Source organism: Strongylocentrotus purpuratus, unplaced genomic scaffold (genome assembly GCF_000002235.5).
Source record: "Strongylocentrotus purpuratus isolate Spur 01 unplaced genomic scaffold, Spur_5.0 spur5_contig_844, whole genome shotgun sequence".
Taxonomy (NCBI): Eukaryota; Metazoa; Echinodermata; class Echinoidea; order Camarodonta; family Strongylocentrotidae; genus Strongylocentrotus; species Strongylocentrotus purpuratus.
Window position 1 is genome coordinate 1,105,288 of NW_022145551.1, and position 15,565 is coordinate 1,120,852.

Below are 15,565 nucleotides of genomic sequence, written 5' to 3' on the forward strand. Positions count from 1 at the left end.
TTGGTCCAGTCTTGGACCATGACACCTCCAATTAAACAAAGGATTGCTTCAAGCAGCACAAAAACTTTGCAGAATTACCCATTCCTGGTCTTGATTAGCTACATGAAAACCCTTGTAACCTATGTTAATTTGGAGTAATCTCACTTCCTGTGGTTTAAAGTGTGTCCCATGATTAATGCTATGAGGCACAGGGATATTACTTGCATGGCACTGCGTTGAAAGACCATTGATGCTAGCTCATAAGAAATGATTAAACTTCATGTGTCCTGTCAATAATTTTTTCCCCTCAAATATGATCTTTAATCCTTGACTGTGTGATATATTGTACTGTTTAGGGGGTGATTTCTAACAATATCAAACGATTATTTTTGTTTTAGTCCTCTATCAGCTGTATCCTGGGTAAACAGAATAATTATTATTAATATTATAACTTCTAAAGGTTTAGAAGGAAGAAGAATCGTGATAACTCTACTCACCGCTCCCTCTCGTTACTGGTTCGCTGACAAGCTCCGCTACAAGAGCATACACATTAAATGTATATGTAGTCCCTGGGAGGAGATTTGTGACCGTGAGAGTCTGGGTGATTTGTCCATTATCCGTTATGGTATGGGGAGATGCAGGGCTACCATCGGAGGATGGGGAGTACGTTACTCTATAGCTGTCCACACCACCTGTAAGAGGCTTCTCCCAGCCGATACTGATGGAATTCGTAGTAATTGTATTGAAGAGCAGATTTCTTGGCATGTCAGGCCCTGTATTAGGAAGAAATTTCAATTCCAATAATTTCAATTTCAATTTCTTTGTCAATAAAAATTTGCTTTGCTTACGTTTCACATACATGTAAAGGTATAACTTACAATCTCTATTGGAGGTAACTTCAATGTATTTGGAGCTCTGTGAAATGACTGACCAATTATAATCTACTTCCGCTGGTTGGTGATTCCATACGACATAATTATGATCATTTTCCAATTTCTTTCTTTGACAGTGATAAAATCTCCTGACACAACGATAGAATAATGTTAGTGATACACCAACCATCCATTATTCAATTTGTGCATAATTTTTTTTCTTTTCTTTTCTTTTGTTCTTGTTTCTTTTTTTCCTGTATGTGTGTTTTAAGGGGTAGGCTTTCATATAAAGAATCCCTCCGTTCTGCCTATCCCAAATGCTCTTATAAATTGCCATTGTTATTTGTTATCACTTTCTTATTTTTTTTATTATTCCATTCTGTATTTGTATGTTTTAAATGTTTTCATGAAGAGTGCAGAATAAACTTTGAATTTGAATTTACTTGTATATTGTTCTCTTTCTCTCCTTTGAGTTCCCAGAGGTGTCACAAAGAAGGTGTAGCTAGTGCCTGGCACCAGATTGGTGAAGGTGTATTCAGCTTCCTCAGGTGAGTTGACTGTCACAGTTTGTGATGCTCCGGTCCCGCCTCCTACAGTGTACCTATAATAATCATAATAATTAATAATAATTATGATCATAATGACGATGATAAAGATAATACAAACAATACAGTGAAACCTGTATATAAAGACAGCTCAAGGGAAGCATAAAATGTGGTCTTTATAGACATGATTTATATACAGGTGGTTGCTAAAACAGGTTTGACTGTAATAACCAATAATGAATAATAAAAAACAAAAATAATATCAGTAATATCAGTAATAATAGCGATAGTAGTATTAATAACAATAACTACCACTACTACTACTACTACTGATAATAACAAAAATACTAATAATATTACTACTACTACCGTCCCCTCGCTGCTTAATCACAAGCATATACATGCTTTCTTAGCAGTCAGGTGAAACAAACAAACAAACATCCACATTTAGTGCATTACAAGTAAATTCTCATGAAAAATGTACTAACCTCGTTATGCTATTAATTGCAACCCAAGTGATTCTGACTGAGTTTGTGTCAACATCTTCCAGGGCAATGTTGATATCTCCTGGATCACCGATCACTGAAAATGAAACAAAACAAACAATAGTAAGACATGTTAACCATCTAAACAGTACCACCTTACAATTTTGACAGAAAGTGCCCTTTACTAGTTGGTGCTTTTCTCCAGAATATGGACCACGAATAACCACTTCAATAACCTTAACCCAAAAGTCTACTTTTCTAATGTGCCTCTTAATACATAAATGAAATACAGGTAGATTTTGATATGATTTTGATATGACAAATAATGAACTATAATAAATAATAATGAAGCATAGGGGAATAAGAAAAACAAATAATGTTGCTTCATGGACTTGCATATCGAGGGGTCAGTGACACAAAGACATAACTCCATTTTGGACATTTTGAGACAAGTGGTTTAAAGATAGAGGTCCACTTGGGCCTTAGGGAGTTAAGTCTATGTTTCACTAGCCATTGACCTCAATGGGGTGTTGGGTGGAGTTAAGTCTTTGTGTTTCCTGCAAGCCCACATTTTTCTGAACATTGTGATATAAAATACTCATTTTGGCAAAATATGGAGTTACGTCTTTGTGTCACTGAGCCCTCAATATGTCTCTAGAAAAGAAAAAAAGAGAATATGTGTACGCAAACCAAAAAAGCTTACGTGTCTGCTGTGTGATGGTGGTTGGTTCACTGTAAGTTGATTCTTCACTGCTTGAGACTGTTACAAGATAGTAGGTCAGGCTGTTGAGTCCAGGGAGATTTATAGATGGTGTGGTGCCTGAGGTAAACGGAGAATTCTGAAACAAACAATAGAGCATGGAGAAGTTCAGTGTCTTGTCTGTGATGAATAGATAATTAAGCGGTTATACACTCATGGAACTTTAATCATGAGGATTTCTCATAATACTCACCTGAGTACCACGTGGGTAATGACACACTCTATATCCATCATAGTTCCCTGTAGAGGGTGCACTCCATGTGGCATCTAATGCGTTCTTACTGCGAGTAACACTCAGACTGTCGATGTTGATGGCTTCAGGCACTGTAGGGAAGAAAATACTGGCACGTTAGAGATACTTATTTAACCCTTTATAATGATATAAAACAATAGTCACATTTGTATAGCACTCAGATACACCTTTGCATATTTGGGCTTGCGTATTGCATATTTGGGCTTGCGTATTGCATATTTGGGCTTGCGTATTGCATATTTATGGAATTTATTCCTATTTCTTGATATCAAGTTTTGATTTTCTGTGGTAAAGCAATGGTAATTCTTGATATCAAGAAATTGGAATAAATGTATAAACAGCGTGCCATAAATACGCAGCAATACGCAGGCCAGATACGCAAAGGTGTGATTGAGGCATCAATACTACGTTCCTCATTTAAGCGCTTTAACATTGTAATATTACCCTGGTTATTGGATTACATTGCTAATCCGCACATGAGTGTGCACACGATCTGCTCTCTAGGGAGTATTCCAGCCAGACGCCATTTACAAGAGCACACATGCCCTTTCAACCACTTCAACAATCGTGTCGTACCGGCTACCTATTTGAAACTTGGGTGGAGAGTCGCAAGTGTAGATTCATGTCTTGTTAAGTGACATTAATGCCGCAGAGGGACTCGAACGGCGAACCATAAGTCAAGTCACATATCCGCTACACAACGAAATCCACTACATAATGTGATGATTGAAATTGTTTACACTGTATGTACCCTCGTCCACTGTAGTGTTACCAAAACCTTCTTAACTCACCCTGGTAGTAAAACTGTGGTTTCACAAAACTTGGCTTTAATATTGCATTGTACAGTGTGTTTTATGCATGACTGCTTTTTTTCTTCTTCTCTATAGTCCCATTTATCCATCCTTTGTTTTGATAATTCCGTACCAGAGGAATATTGGCAGTTTGGAAAAGATTTTACATTTAGTTTTCTATTCAGTATAGTATACCATACAAAAACAGAGCATAGTGGGGATCAAATCTGGCACCATGCAAGCTAATATGTAATCTGCAATGTGATGTTGGGGCAAAAAAGAGGGTTGAACTAAGATGGGAGGCAAGTGAAATCACTCCAATTTTTTCAATAAATAATGCCACTGAAATAAAGAGAATCCTTAAATACACAGCACATGTTGTATCACTTGTGCTTCACATGATAAATGGAGTGACTTACGTGTAAGCTGGACATGTGTTTCCTGGGCCGGAGTTTGTCCCTGCTGTTGGACCATGATAGTATAGGCAGTACCAGGTACTAGACCACTTAGATCCAGGACCCTTGGCTCTCCTTTTGCTACCAGCATTGGCGTCTGGGTTGACCCAACAGGGCTGTAGGTGACAAGGTAATTTGAGAAGGAGCCTGTACCTTCCTGCCAAGATACCTTCATGGAGTCTGTTTCCAGCTCATCTAAAGTGATGTCCAGCGGTGCAGCAGCAACTGTGGGAGTTATTGACAAATTTATTGACAATCCTCTTAACATACATCTTCTGTTGAGACCCTCTGGAGCCTCCAAACAACAAGCTTTGATGTAATAGGCTCCTTCATATCATCATTTCCAAGTATACTTAGTCCTTAAAGCCCCACTGTCCTACTTGTAGCTACTTGCTCCCTCTATATAGAAAAATTCCCCAATGGGTGCCGGTTGGTCCCCCATGATCATCTTTTTCTTATGTTAGTTGAGAGCTGAGTTAATGAGATAGCCACCTGTCAGTGACCTCGCTGTGTGGTCTAATCCCTTCTGGCCCAGTAGTATTGACAGTCTTTAATTTATAAGTAACTACAAATAAACAAAGCAGAATGGTCTGCTATGGCATATTTTATTTTCATGTACTAATGTTTATTCAAAAATACAGAAAAAAGGTTTCAGAAAAAAGAGAAATCTAGGGTTCATTTCATAATTATAGTCAGAAGGCCAGAAAAAAAGACTAATTTCTCTGATATAGGAGTGGTAGGCACCTATGCAGTGACACACACCTAGCGATAGGATTTGTCTTTTACCTGTGCTGGTTTGAACTCTGAATGCTTCACTGATATCCAGGCCACTGTACCACTCAATGTCGATTTCATACATGGTGGCTGCTTCAAGTTTCTTGATCCAAATTTCTGGGCAAGCTGATTTAGCGACTGGGATAACCGGCTGTACGACAGGACTGGAGACGCCACCTAGACGAACTCGTACATTGTACCCATCGTATCTCATGGGGTCTTCGAAAGGTGGAGTTATGGTCAGATGAATCATTGATGATGCTTGGTCAGTCACCATAGCGGAAAGCCCGTTTATTTCATGCACTGCAATAAACATTTACAATAATGATAGTAGTTATAATAAATTTTTAAAATAATGAATAATAAATACAAATAATGAAAAATAATTTGATGTTGTTCACAAAGAAAAACCACTCACTATGGTACATATTTACATACCCATCTAAAAATGTTTCATAAAACTTGAAGAAAGCAACAACTAATAATCACTATCTAATGTATATTTTTGCAGAAACAGTCAGATGCATGGATTTCAGTAGCTTATATCAAGGAATCTAACTTGTTCATACCAACATTTATGAATCACTGCACTGGGTCCCATCTTTTAATCTCTTGCAATTGATTTAAAACTGATCGCAACCTGATATCTAACATAGTTGTGTATTCCAATCAATCATAAACTTACGGGTCGACCACATCTCTTTACATAAGACAGGGGCATGGTTTTCTATAGGATACAAAGGATGGTACTTACACGTAGATGCTGTTTCCATGCTATCTCCAACAGCTGCTCCAGCGTTTATGGCCTGCACAGTCACTGTGTACTCTGTTCCAGGTGAAAGTCCAGGGATGACCACCCTCCTATCACTGGACCCATCAACCACGATGGGAGTTGATCCAACGTAAGAGACCTGGTACTCATCAACAGACCCTGATGCCGATGCACCCCATAAGATCTCCAGAGATGTGGTGGTTCTCTCCCCGATCACAACAATCAGGTTATTAACAGCTGCACGAAAAAGCATTAGTGCGAGAACAATTTTTTTTTAAATAACAATAATAACATTAAACTTGAATAGTTTCATTGTGCATATATCCACCATGCAAGGTGCTCAGGATGCTCTAATATTACCCCTGATGATCTGCTGGCTACTAATTTCGGTGCTCACAGCAATAAAGGCATTCCTTTCCCCCAGTACATGTTTAAAACCTGGATGGAGAGTGCCAAATTTGGATTAATATCTTGTCAAAGGACATTAGTCCTGCACAAAGTGCTCTAGTAGTGACTCTGGGCCTGCTAGGCTACCGATTTCGGTGCTCACAGCAATTAAGAAGTTCCTTCCTTCCAGTACCCATATTACACCTGGGTGGAGAGAGGCAAATTTAGAATAATGACTTGCCAAAGGACACTGGTGCTGCCCAGCAGCAAGAAACGATGAACGTTGTATCTCCAGTCAAGTTATGCAACCACTTGACTACAACACGTCTATTGCTTGTTGTTCAACAACATTCAGTAATGGTTAAACGTCAAACTGGTTAGTTATGCCACAGCTTACCTATCTGACCTGTGGTAGTAAGAGGTGGGTCAGTCCTCTCATCTCCTCTAATGCTGACCAAACTGAATTGATACACCTTGTCTGCCAAGGCATTCATAATGCTGAGACTGGTAGCAGCCTTGGGCAGCCTGACCGGTGAAGATGGGTAGCCGACGTCTGGGGTGTAAGATACCTCAAAGTAATCGTAGGATGCTCTCTCAGGAACATCCCATTCCAGGATGATGACATGGTCTGCAGCCTGAGTGTTGGTCACTGCAAAGTTACTGGCCACAGGTATGGTGGTGTCAGCGACTAAAATAAGAAACATTATAGACAAGTATCATTATCAACAATCATCTTCATTTATTACTGTCGGGATTTCCCATCTAACAAGGGTGACTTTTGCACCATGGTGACATTCCCTTCCTCCACTTCTTCTTTTCTTGAGCATTCTCCTCATTTAGACCAACCTTACTGGTTTCTTTCTTCACCATATTTTTTCATGAAATCGTTGGTATTCCTTTCCCTCTTATGCCATCCACTTCCAGATCCCATTGTCTTTTCACAGGTTCATCTTATTCCCTTTCTAACCCATCCATTTCAATCCACTTCTCTTTACTACTTCCACCAGAATTTCTTATTGCTACTACTGCTACTACTACTATTACTTCTCCTTCTACTGTTACAACAACTACCACTACTACTACTAATACTACTACTAGGTCTTCTCTGACTTACTTGTTGTGACAAAGATTGTTTGTTTCTGACTCTTGACCTGTGGAACCCCTGTGAGGGCAGAGATGCTGATGATGTATGTCGTGTCAGAATCTAATCCCTCGAGGGTGTACTGAGTGGTGGTCCTACCCGCGATGTAAACAGGGCTGGATCCGTCATCAGGGGAATAACATATCTAAGGGAGAAAATCAAATTAGAATGAGAGACCTTGCCTAACACAACTGTACAACATGTAGGAATATGTAGGAAGCTAAGTAGCTGTTAAAAGGTGATTGTTATTACATTCACAACTTGACTTGATATATATACAGTAAAAAACTAAATTATTCATACCTTTAACAAGTTTTGTAATTTTTCAAGTATGAGAAAAATTCATTTGTCCTGATATGTTTCTTGTGAGTGTGACATATTGAGGCATATATCTAGTAAAAGGTATTTAACAAAGGCCCTGATTCAACCAGTCAACTTTTATTTCCTGAGTTATGATAAACAAAAACATTGAATCTACGAGGGGGTATGAATAATTTAGTTATTAACTGTACATGTAGATATGATGGAGAGATGCACTCAGACTGACCTCATATCCGGCAACGTTACCATCCGATGATTGAGCCCATTGAAGCTGAATACTGGTGTCCAATACCTGAGTTGCTAAGGGGGTCCCTGGCGCAAGAGGACCTACGAAACATAGACGTCAGAAAGGAAAAAATAATATTGAGTTCTTGTACAGCACATAACACATTATGAAACAACGTCTCTATGCGCTTCCAAAGAGCTCTGGAAGTTATTATCCTAGCTTTAGCTCCGGTAGCCGTTATCATCGCACAGTGCATTTCAAGGAATAATCCTACCAGGTACCCATTTACCTCCATGGGTGGAGTGTGGCAAATCAACATGTGCTTTAATACACAATGACTTCATCAACAGTACAGATCACTGGTGGCCATCTCACCTGAAGACAAGAAAGAGGCTCTTTATAGCTAGGCAGGTGGCTTGTATACAGTTCCTTTTTTAATACTACACAAACCCATTGGTAATCTCACCCATTATACAGTGCGTCCCAGAAAAAAAGAAACTGAAAATTATCAATGTTTTATCATAACTATCATAACTCATAATAACAAATGACACATATTTGTAAAGCTTAGGTCTTCCTCTTTCATTTGATGCAACTCGTATGATGCATATTTCACGCATGAGCGATTAAAAGCAATTTGTAAAGAGGTTACCAAAAAGTCATTTGGCGGGTGGTATCTGAATTTCAAAGAGAAAATCACATTTCTAGAAAGTTCATTTTCTGCCCTTTCATATCAGGAAAAATGAGCCAGTCTGTTTAAAGGAATGCTTGCATTTCCATGATTTGATGAAACAAATTCGTTTTCACTGGCAGCCTGCCGTAGCAACAAACAGAGTTGACAAAAGACTTAACTTTGTTTCGTTCACGATCAGCCATGCACGAAAGACTTGATGCATGGCTGATCATGAACTTCTTTTTTTAAACAGGCCTGTTTGAAGCCAGAAGGTGGTTACTTCTGTGTTAAAGGACAGGAGTGTATGTCCTTCTGGCTCTAGACATACAATGTATGGCATTGAATTGATCTGTGATTTCAGTTTGGACGATGAGTATCAATGACTGGTCTGACTTACGGGTCCTGATCGCGCCTGTCCCTCCATCGACCAGGCTGACCGTATACTCGGTTCCTGAGCTCAGGCCATCCACTACGTAAGACTGAACAGCATCACCCGATGCAGGGACTACGAGCCCTGCTTGATTGTTGATGGAGAGTTCATAGGATGTACGTCCAAGGAAAGGTGTCCAGTAGACTGTGAACCCTGATGGGGTTATCTCTCCAAATGACAGCTCACCTTGTTGGGTTAAAGGAGCTGCAGATGAGATAGAAATCATATACATATATGATATTACTGATAATAATGATAATGGTTATAATTAATAATAATGACAACTATAATAATAATAATAATAACGATACTAATAATAAAAGTAATAGTTAAAGTAATAATAATTTAATCTTAATACTAAAAACAATAATACAACCATAATCATTATAATACATGCGTATACATGCACACTTAGATGAAAAACAAGAAGGTGAAGAAGGAGGAGAAGTAACACTTTAAATTTGTTTATTAATCTATTAATTTTATTTACACAGGGTAGCTCTGTCATTATCAAAACTGTTGTTCTGAGAGGCCCTTTACAAATCAAAGACTACCAAATTGAACGAAGTGGAATACTATACAAACATAACATATCATTTTTTACAACATGATATAAAAACATGAAAAAACAGGACTCATAATATAACTATGACTCATAATATAAACAATTCATCACAAGACTCTGAGCTGTGCAATGAAAGGGGAATGTCACCCTGATAGTTGGTTTTAAGAGAAGCAGGACCTCATTACCCCCAAATCTAAATCAGTTCATCGGCTCTGGAAGATAAATACATGACCCACGTTTGGTGGGAATCTATCAATCGGTTCTTGAGATAATGCGATCACGACAACAGGACGTTCGGACGGATGGTCAAACTGAAAACATGCCTCCGGCTACTTCGTTGCGAAGGCATAAAACAACTATCACACTGTGCAAGAGAACTTATCCAATAGAAAGTATTTACTTAAGTGTTGTGAATGTAAGAATTTCAGTATCACTGGAGGCAACAACGGAGTATGCCAAGCCAGTCACCTAATACTGAGTGTTTGGGATTTTTTTTTCTGGGGGGGGGGGGGATGCAAATAACATCATCACTGAACACAACATATGATTATCAACTATTCTGATAGAAAGTCTTTACTTACGTGTAGTGAATGTAATAATTTGAGGGTCGCTAGAGGCAACACCGGACTCTGCTTGGAGAGTGACCTGATAGTCTCTGTTAGGTATGAGACCGGTAAGCTCTATTTCAGGGCACGCTTCTACTGGAATCAAGACATCGATGTTGATAGGCGTGCCTGCTCCTGCTCCGGTAACTTGAGGTGTAACCCTGATACGGAAGAACTTCAGGATGCCACCAAGCAGGTTTCCAAGAAGGCTGACAGCGGATGGAGAGCGACGGTTAACAGTGAACGTAGGTCGTAAAGGTTCTGACGAAAAAAAAATAGAAAAGAAACCAACAACAAAAAACGTTTGTAAGGCATAAGTATCTGGAGGGTGTCTCATCCTTTGTTCATAAAAAGAGAATATTTGTTGTCTTGTGGTTAGGTTTGATTCAGACCAAGGATATAGAAACAAACTCAAAGCCCTTTTCAGACAGTACTGATATTTGTTTTAAAATCCTTGATAAATGCAGAAAAATTGTAAAACTGCTTCTGAATAAAATAACGAAATGTGGAGTGAAAAGGGTTGCTGTATGCATCACATAAAGCAACGTAAGTGTAATTACTTGGGTACAGAAATATTGTGTCAACTACAATTATGCCGTTACATTTTGAAGCAGCATCTATTTGGAGGTCCATGTAGCATACCAGCTCAAGTGTAAATGAGGGCGACGTGTAATTTGATTAATTCTATTCATACTCTATTAAATTTACATGCCTGATGCTTACACAGATAAGTATAAATGCTCTTGGTATTGTCTCATAAGGCAAATGCATAAATTCAGAACAAATGGAAAATGGGATAGGAAAAAAAAAAACAATAAAATCACAATAAATCAACATCACTTGAAAGAACAGTGAATTTGTATGAATGAAGATGAGAATGATATTACCTGAAATATGCGGGTCATATGCAATATAAGAATTACTTGCAGGTCATATAGAAGAATGAAAATAAAAATGAATTACTTAGAGTGTAAGTGGTGGATGCAATCTGAGCACGGTTTCCTGAGTTGCGTACAGCCGTCAAAATCAATGTGTACGTTTGGCCCGGCATCAAGTTCATAAGGGTGACCAAAGGCGCAACACTAGGATCAACAAACTCAGAATTAGAGGTTGCTCCCTCTTTATCTTCGATGTAGATAAGTTGGTATTTCAGGATGTCATTTCCAAAGTCATTGACCCAGGACAGTCTTAGATTTCTTCCAGTTTCCACCACGTTGATGATCCTTGGTTCTGTAGATTCATGAGGAATACAAAAAGAAAGGCATGAAAACAACAGTGGCAACAAATGCATTATGTACAAAGATATATTATGCCAATTCTATCGGAATTGAAAAAGATACTGTAGTTGCACCTTTAAAGTGTACTGATTGCAAAATTGTATTATTCTTTGTATGTACGGGTTATACATGTTGCCGTAATATATTCAGAATATGAGCTTGTAATATTACCTCTAAACATAGATTTCACAAGTCTATTATACACTCCAAGATAACTCGAAATAGCTATGCGTATTATTTGTTTGTTTGTTTTATTTATTCACCATGTAAATAATTGTTTACAGATAATAAAATTCAGTGGGTTACAAATAATACATAGTAGGAACAATGCATAAACAAAATATTAGGCTTTACGTTATCGGAAAATATATGCTGCAGTTTGGCAGCATCGTATCTGAACGAGGCTTAGGATCTTCACTTACGGGTGGTGAAATTAGTTACTGCAGGTATGCTCCTCTGTTCCAAGTTCTGAGCCCTAACAACAGAAACGATTCTCATAGAATAGTAGGTAGCAGGCTCAAGGTTTTCAAATGTTTCAGTGAGCTGAGAGGGCGGTACGATTTGCGCAGGCGTCTCTGATTCTCCTGCCTGCCTCAGGTAGATGTCATACTCATGCACGTTGCCAAGACCCTGAGACCAGGACACAGTGACGATGGACTGAGAAATAGAGTCCGTAGACAGACTCCTGGGTGCAGTAGGCACTGTGAGGAAGACAGAAGGTCAAAGGTCATCAAATCAAGGTCAGCAATGTCAGAATGTAGGGTTAGATACAATTTGTTTGTACTGACATAGTAAAGGTTGGGCATGATTTAATTATTCAAGTAAAATTTAGATGCAGTCACTAGAGTTTTTAGACAAGAGGGTTGTGATTCACGCACAAAAGGGGTTCCCATACTCATGAAGACATCTCAAAATGAATGCAAAATTTAAACAAATTGTGGTAGTAAAATATATTTTCTGTATGGAATCAACAATGAAGGCTAAATTATTGAAACTTGAGGATTCTCTAACAATGTTGTTTGAACAGTAACTGCCTTGTTGACTATTCACACATGTTGACTAATCAGTTACTATCTCTAGGATTCTTTATACATGTTGACTAGCCAGTTACTGTCTAGTGGTTATTTTCCAGAATTTGACGAACCAGTACATGTCTCTAGGATTCTTCCTTCACACAAGTTGACTAATCATTAAATATCTCTATGACTCTTTTCACATGTTGACTAATCAGTAACTGTCTCTAAGATTCCTGACATATGCTGACTAATCAGGAACTGTCTCTAAGATTCTTTACATATGTTGACTAACCAGTTACTGTCTAGAGGATAATTTCCAAAACTTGAAAAACCAGTACATGTCTCTAGGATTCTTCCTTCACACAAGTCAACTAAATCAGTAGATGTCTCTCAGATTCTTTACACATGTTGACTAACCAGTAACTTTTGCTAGGATTCTTTACATCTACTGACTAACCACTTACGGTCTACTGAATACTATTTGACTAACCTGTAAGTGCAATCTCTGTATCCCGCTCACTACTTCCAGTCACTGTAATCCTGATGGTATAGAGTGTGCCGGGAGTCAGGTTAGAGATGATGATAAACCTGGACTGGGATAATGCTCTGCTCGTGCTATGCACCACGTTCCCTGCGTCTGACGCCTCGATCACGTAACTGGACGCTGTCGGACTTGTAGAAGCACCCCAAGATAAAGCAATACTTGTGCTTGTTACGGTTTCGATCACAATCTCAGCTGGGCTGTAATTCACTGATATCGGAAGAACCATGGAAACAGTGTGATTGCTTCTATTGCGAACCTGGAACCTTTGTACTCATATATCACTGAATATTATGTAAAACAATCATTTGAGCAAATAATAATTTGTTATTAATCTATTCTATCACAATCTAAAGAGACCTGTATTTCACAAATAAAACGTAAATCTATTCTATCACGATATGAAGAGACCTGTAAATCAAAAATCAAACTTTTATTAATCTATTCTATCACAATCTAAAGAGACCTGTATTTCACAAAAACTTACTAATTGAAAAAATGTTAAGAATTGCTGTGATGAACCTCTACTTCTACAGTAGGGGCTTAAAATTTTTTATATTTTTGATCAATCATTTCTCACAAAGTAATCTTGTCTAAATGCCTGATGAACAAAACTGCTATTTTCTGCTATGCTTAGATGATAATTATTTACCTGTAGAGGCTTCAACAGTAGAAGAGCTTATCTCTTGATCACTACCAGAACCGGAAAATGATGTCACGGTAATGATGTACTCTGAGAGAGGACTCAGCCCTGTAAGTCGTATCTACAAAACAAACCATAGTTGCGCAAATAATTTGAAATAAAATTGTAATATGATGTAATTAAAAATGCCTTAAAAATGACTGCATGCTTCGGTTAACTCTAGACTGCATACTTGAAAGACATGCATGCTACAAAAAATGAAATCATACATATGGGGAAGAAAGAAAGAGAAAGAGAGAGAGCAATAGAGAAACATGTAGCAACAGACAAACAATAAACGTGAGAGGGCTAAATCGAGGAGAGAATCTGGGAAGGGAGGGAGGAAATGATAGATAGTAATAGCCATGAAGAGAGAAAGAAGGGCGGGAGAGGAAAAGGGACAGAGTGGGGGATAGTCGGGATAAGGGATAAGAGATGGGGAAGGAATATGCGGGACAGAGAGGAGGATAGTGTGTGAGAGAGAGAGAGAGAAAGAAAGGGGGCAAATAGAGAAACAGAAAAAGAGAGAAGAAGATATCCAGAGCTCTTACCGTTGGATTTGATGGATCACTGACATAGAACAGATCAGATATTTGATAAGGATCCTCCTTGAGTTGGTAGGAAGCATAGTAGCCATCCACATCTCCAAACACAGGATCCCAGGACAAGGTCAACGCCGCTGCCTCAGGCACGACATCAACATTACTCACTGCACTTGGTACTGGGGGTGAATGATAATAATAATAGTTAGTAGTAATGATAATCATTATAATAATAATAGTGAATGTTTGTAATTCACCATGTCTGTCAAAACTTACACTTCTGATGCAATTGTGAGAAATATGGTACAATCGTAGGTATACAAGGTAAAAATATCGTAGGTAAAAATAATCCTAAAACAATCTGAAGAATAGCTTAAAACTCCTGGCACTCAAGTAAATTACTAATGTTTCTTTTTATCATTATTCTTATCATTATTACTATTAATATCGTCATTATTTTTTTATTTTTATCATTATTACATAATATTACCATCACTATTATTAATAACATCCACATTATCATAATTTTCATAATTCTCATAATTCTCATTAATTGCATACTTCAAGAATGTAAAATGGTGAAGGGACATGTTACAACATCCTATAAGTGTTTATCATCCACTGAGAGCACAAAGAGTATTACCTCTGTGTCAAATTATACAAGTTAATTTCCTTCTGCCTCTGAACAACAGACAATCCTTACATGTTCTTTGTTCAACTGTATCACTTTGCCCAGTTCCTGTTGCAGAGACCTCGATCTGATAATTCCTTCCTGGTACCAAGCGATGCTCAGTTCTCTCATAGTCTCCATTGAGGATGGTTCCTGATGATATCTCCACACCCGATGTTACCTCAGACACCTAGACAATAAAAGTAATGATAATAATAGAAATAATAACAATTATAGTAAAAAATAATAATAACAATAATGATATTAGTAATAATATTAAAAATACTATTACCACTAATAATGATAATAACAAAAAAGAAAAATAATAACAATGATAATAATAATAATAATAATAATAATAATAATAATAATACTCATAATGATAATAATAATACTCATAATAATATGATGACAATAATAACAATCATAGTAATATTGTTAACAATACTTCTACCACTATTAATAATTATAATAATGATGATGATGATGATGATAATAATTTTAATAACAAAAATACTACTACTAATTATAACAATCATAATAATAATCATCATTATCATCACCGTGCAAGAGCGTACACTGCTTTGAAGGTTATTGGAGATCAAAATTAGACCAGGAGCCAGGGCCATTAAACTACTACAACAAACTTTAACAGCAGACAAATATACAAAAATAATTCCAGAATACCACTTTTAGATTGTTTGGTTTTGAAATTATTTTTGAAATTAGTTTTGAAATTATACAGAAGAAAGTATAAACTTTCAGGAAATGTTACCATCCTGACCAAACACTTCTTTAATGAG

At 37.6% G+C, this 15,565-nt stretch overlaps 1 protein-coding gene across 1 annotated transcript in view; it reads right to left on the bottom strand.

Annotated features, from left to right (window-relative positions):
* The window catches only part of LOC105437361, a 122,420-nt gene that overhangs the window by 20,093 nt on the left and 86,762 nt on the right, over positions 1 to 15,565 (bottom strand). Inside the window, exons 78-96 of the mRNA XM_030990362.1 lie at positions 14,796 to 14,952; positions 14,102 to 14,271; positions 13,521 to 13,632; positions 12,818 to 13,078; positions 11,734 to 12,012; positions 10,998 to 11,264; positions 10,011 to 10,295; positions 8,832 to 9,068; positions 7,762 to 7,862; positions 7,188 to 7,359; positions 6,471 to 6,761; positions 5,669 to 5,923; positions 4,927 to 5,217; positions 4,105 to 4,365; positions 2,835 to 2,965; positions 2,585 to 2,720; positions 1,885 to 1,978; positions 1,295 to 1,452; positions 477 to 752 (exon numbers count right to left, since the gene is read on the bottom strand). Of these exons, the coding sequence (XP_030846222.1) occupies positions 477 to 752; positions 1,295 to 1,452; positions 1,885 to 1,978; positions 2,585 to 2,720; positions 2,835 to 2,965; positions 4,105 to 4,365; positions 4,927 to 5,217; positions 5,669 to 5,923; positions 6,471 to 6,761; positions 7,188 to 7,359; positions 7,762 to 7,862; positions 8,832 to 9,068; positions 10,011 to 10,295; positions 10,998 to 11,264; positions 11,734 to 12,012; positions 12,818 to 13,078; positions 13,521 to 13,632; positions 14,102 to 14,271; positions 14,796 to 14,952 (3,934 nt within the window). The remainder of the gene's footprint in view (positions 1 to 476; positions 753 to 1,294; positions 1,453 to 1,884; positions 1,979 to 2,584; positions 2,721 to 2,834; positions 2,966 to 4,104; positions 4,366 to 4,926; positions 5,218 to 5,668; positions 5,924 to 6,470; positions 6,762 to 7,187; positions 7,360 to 7,761; positions 7,863 to 8,831; positions 9,069 to 10,010; positions 10,296 to 10,997; positions 11,265 to 11,733; positions 12,013 to 12,817; positions 13,079 to 13,520; positions 13,633 to 14,101; positions 14,272 to 14,795; positions 14,953 to 15,565) is intronic.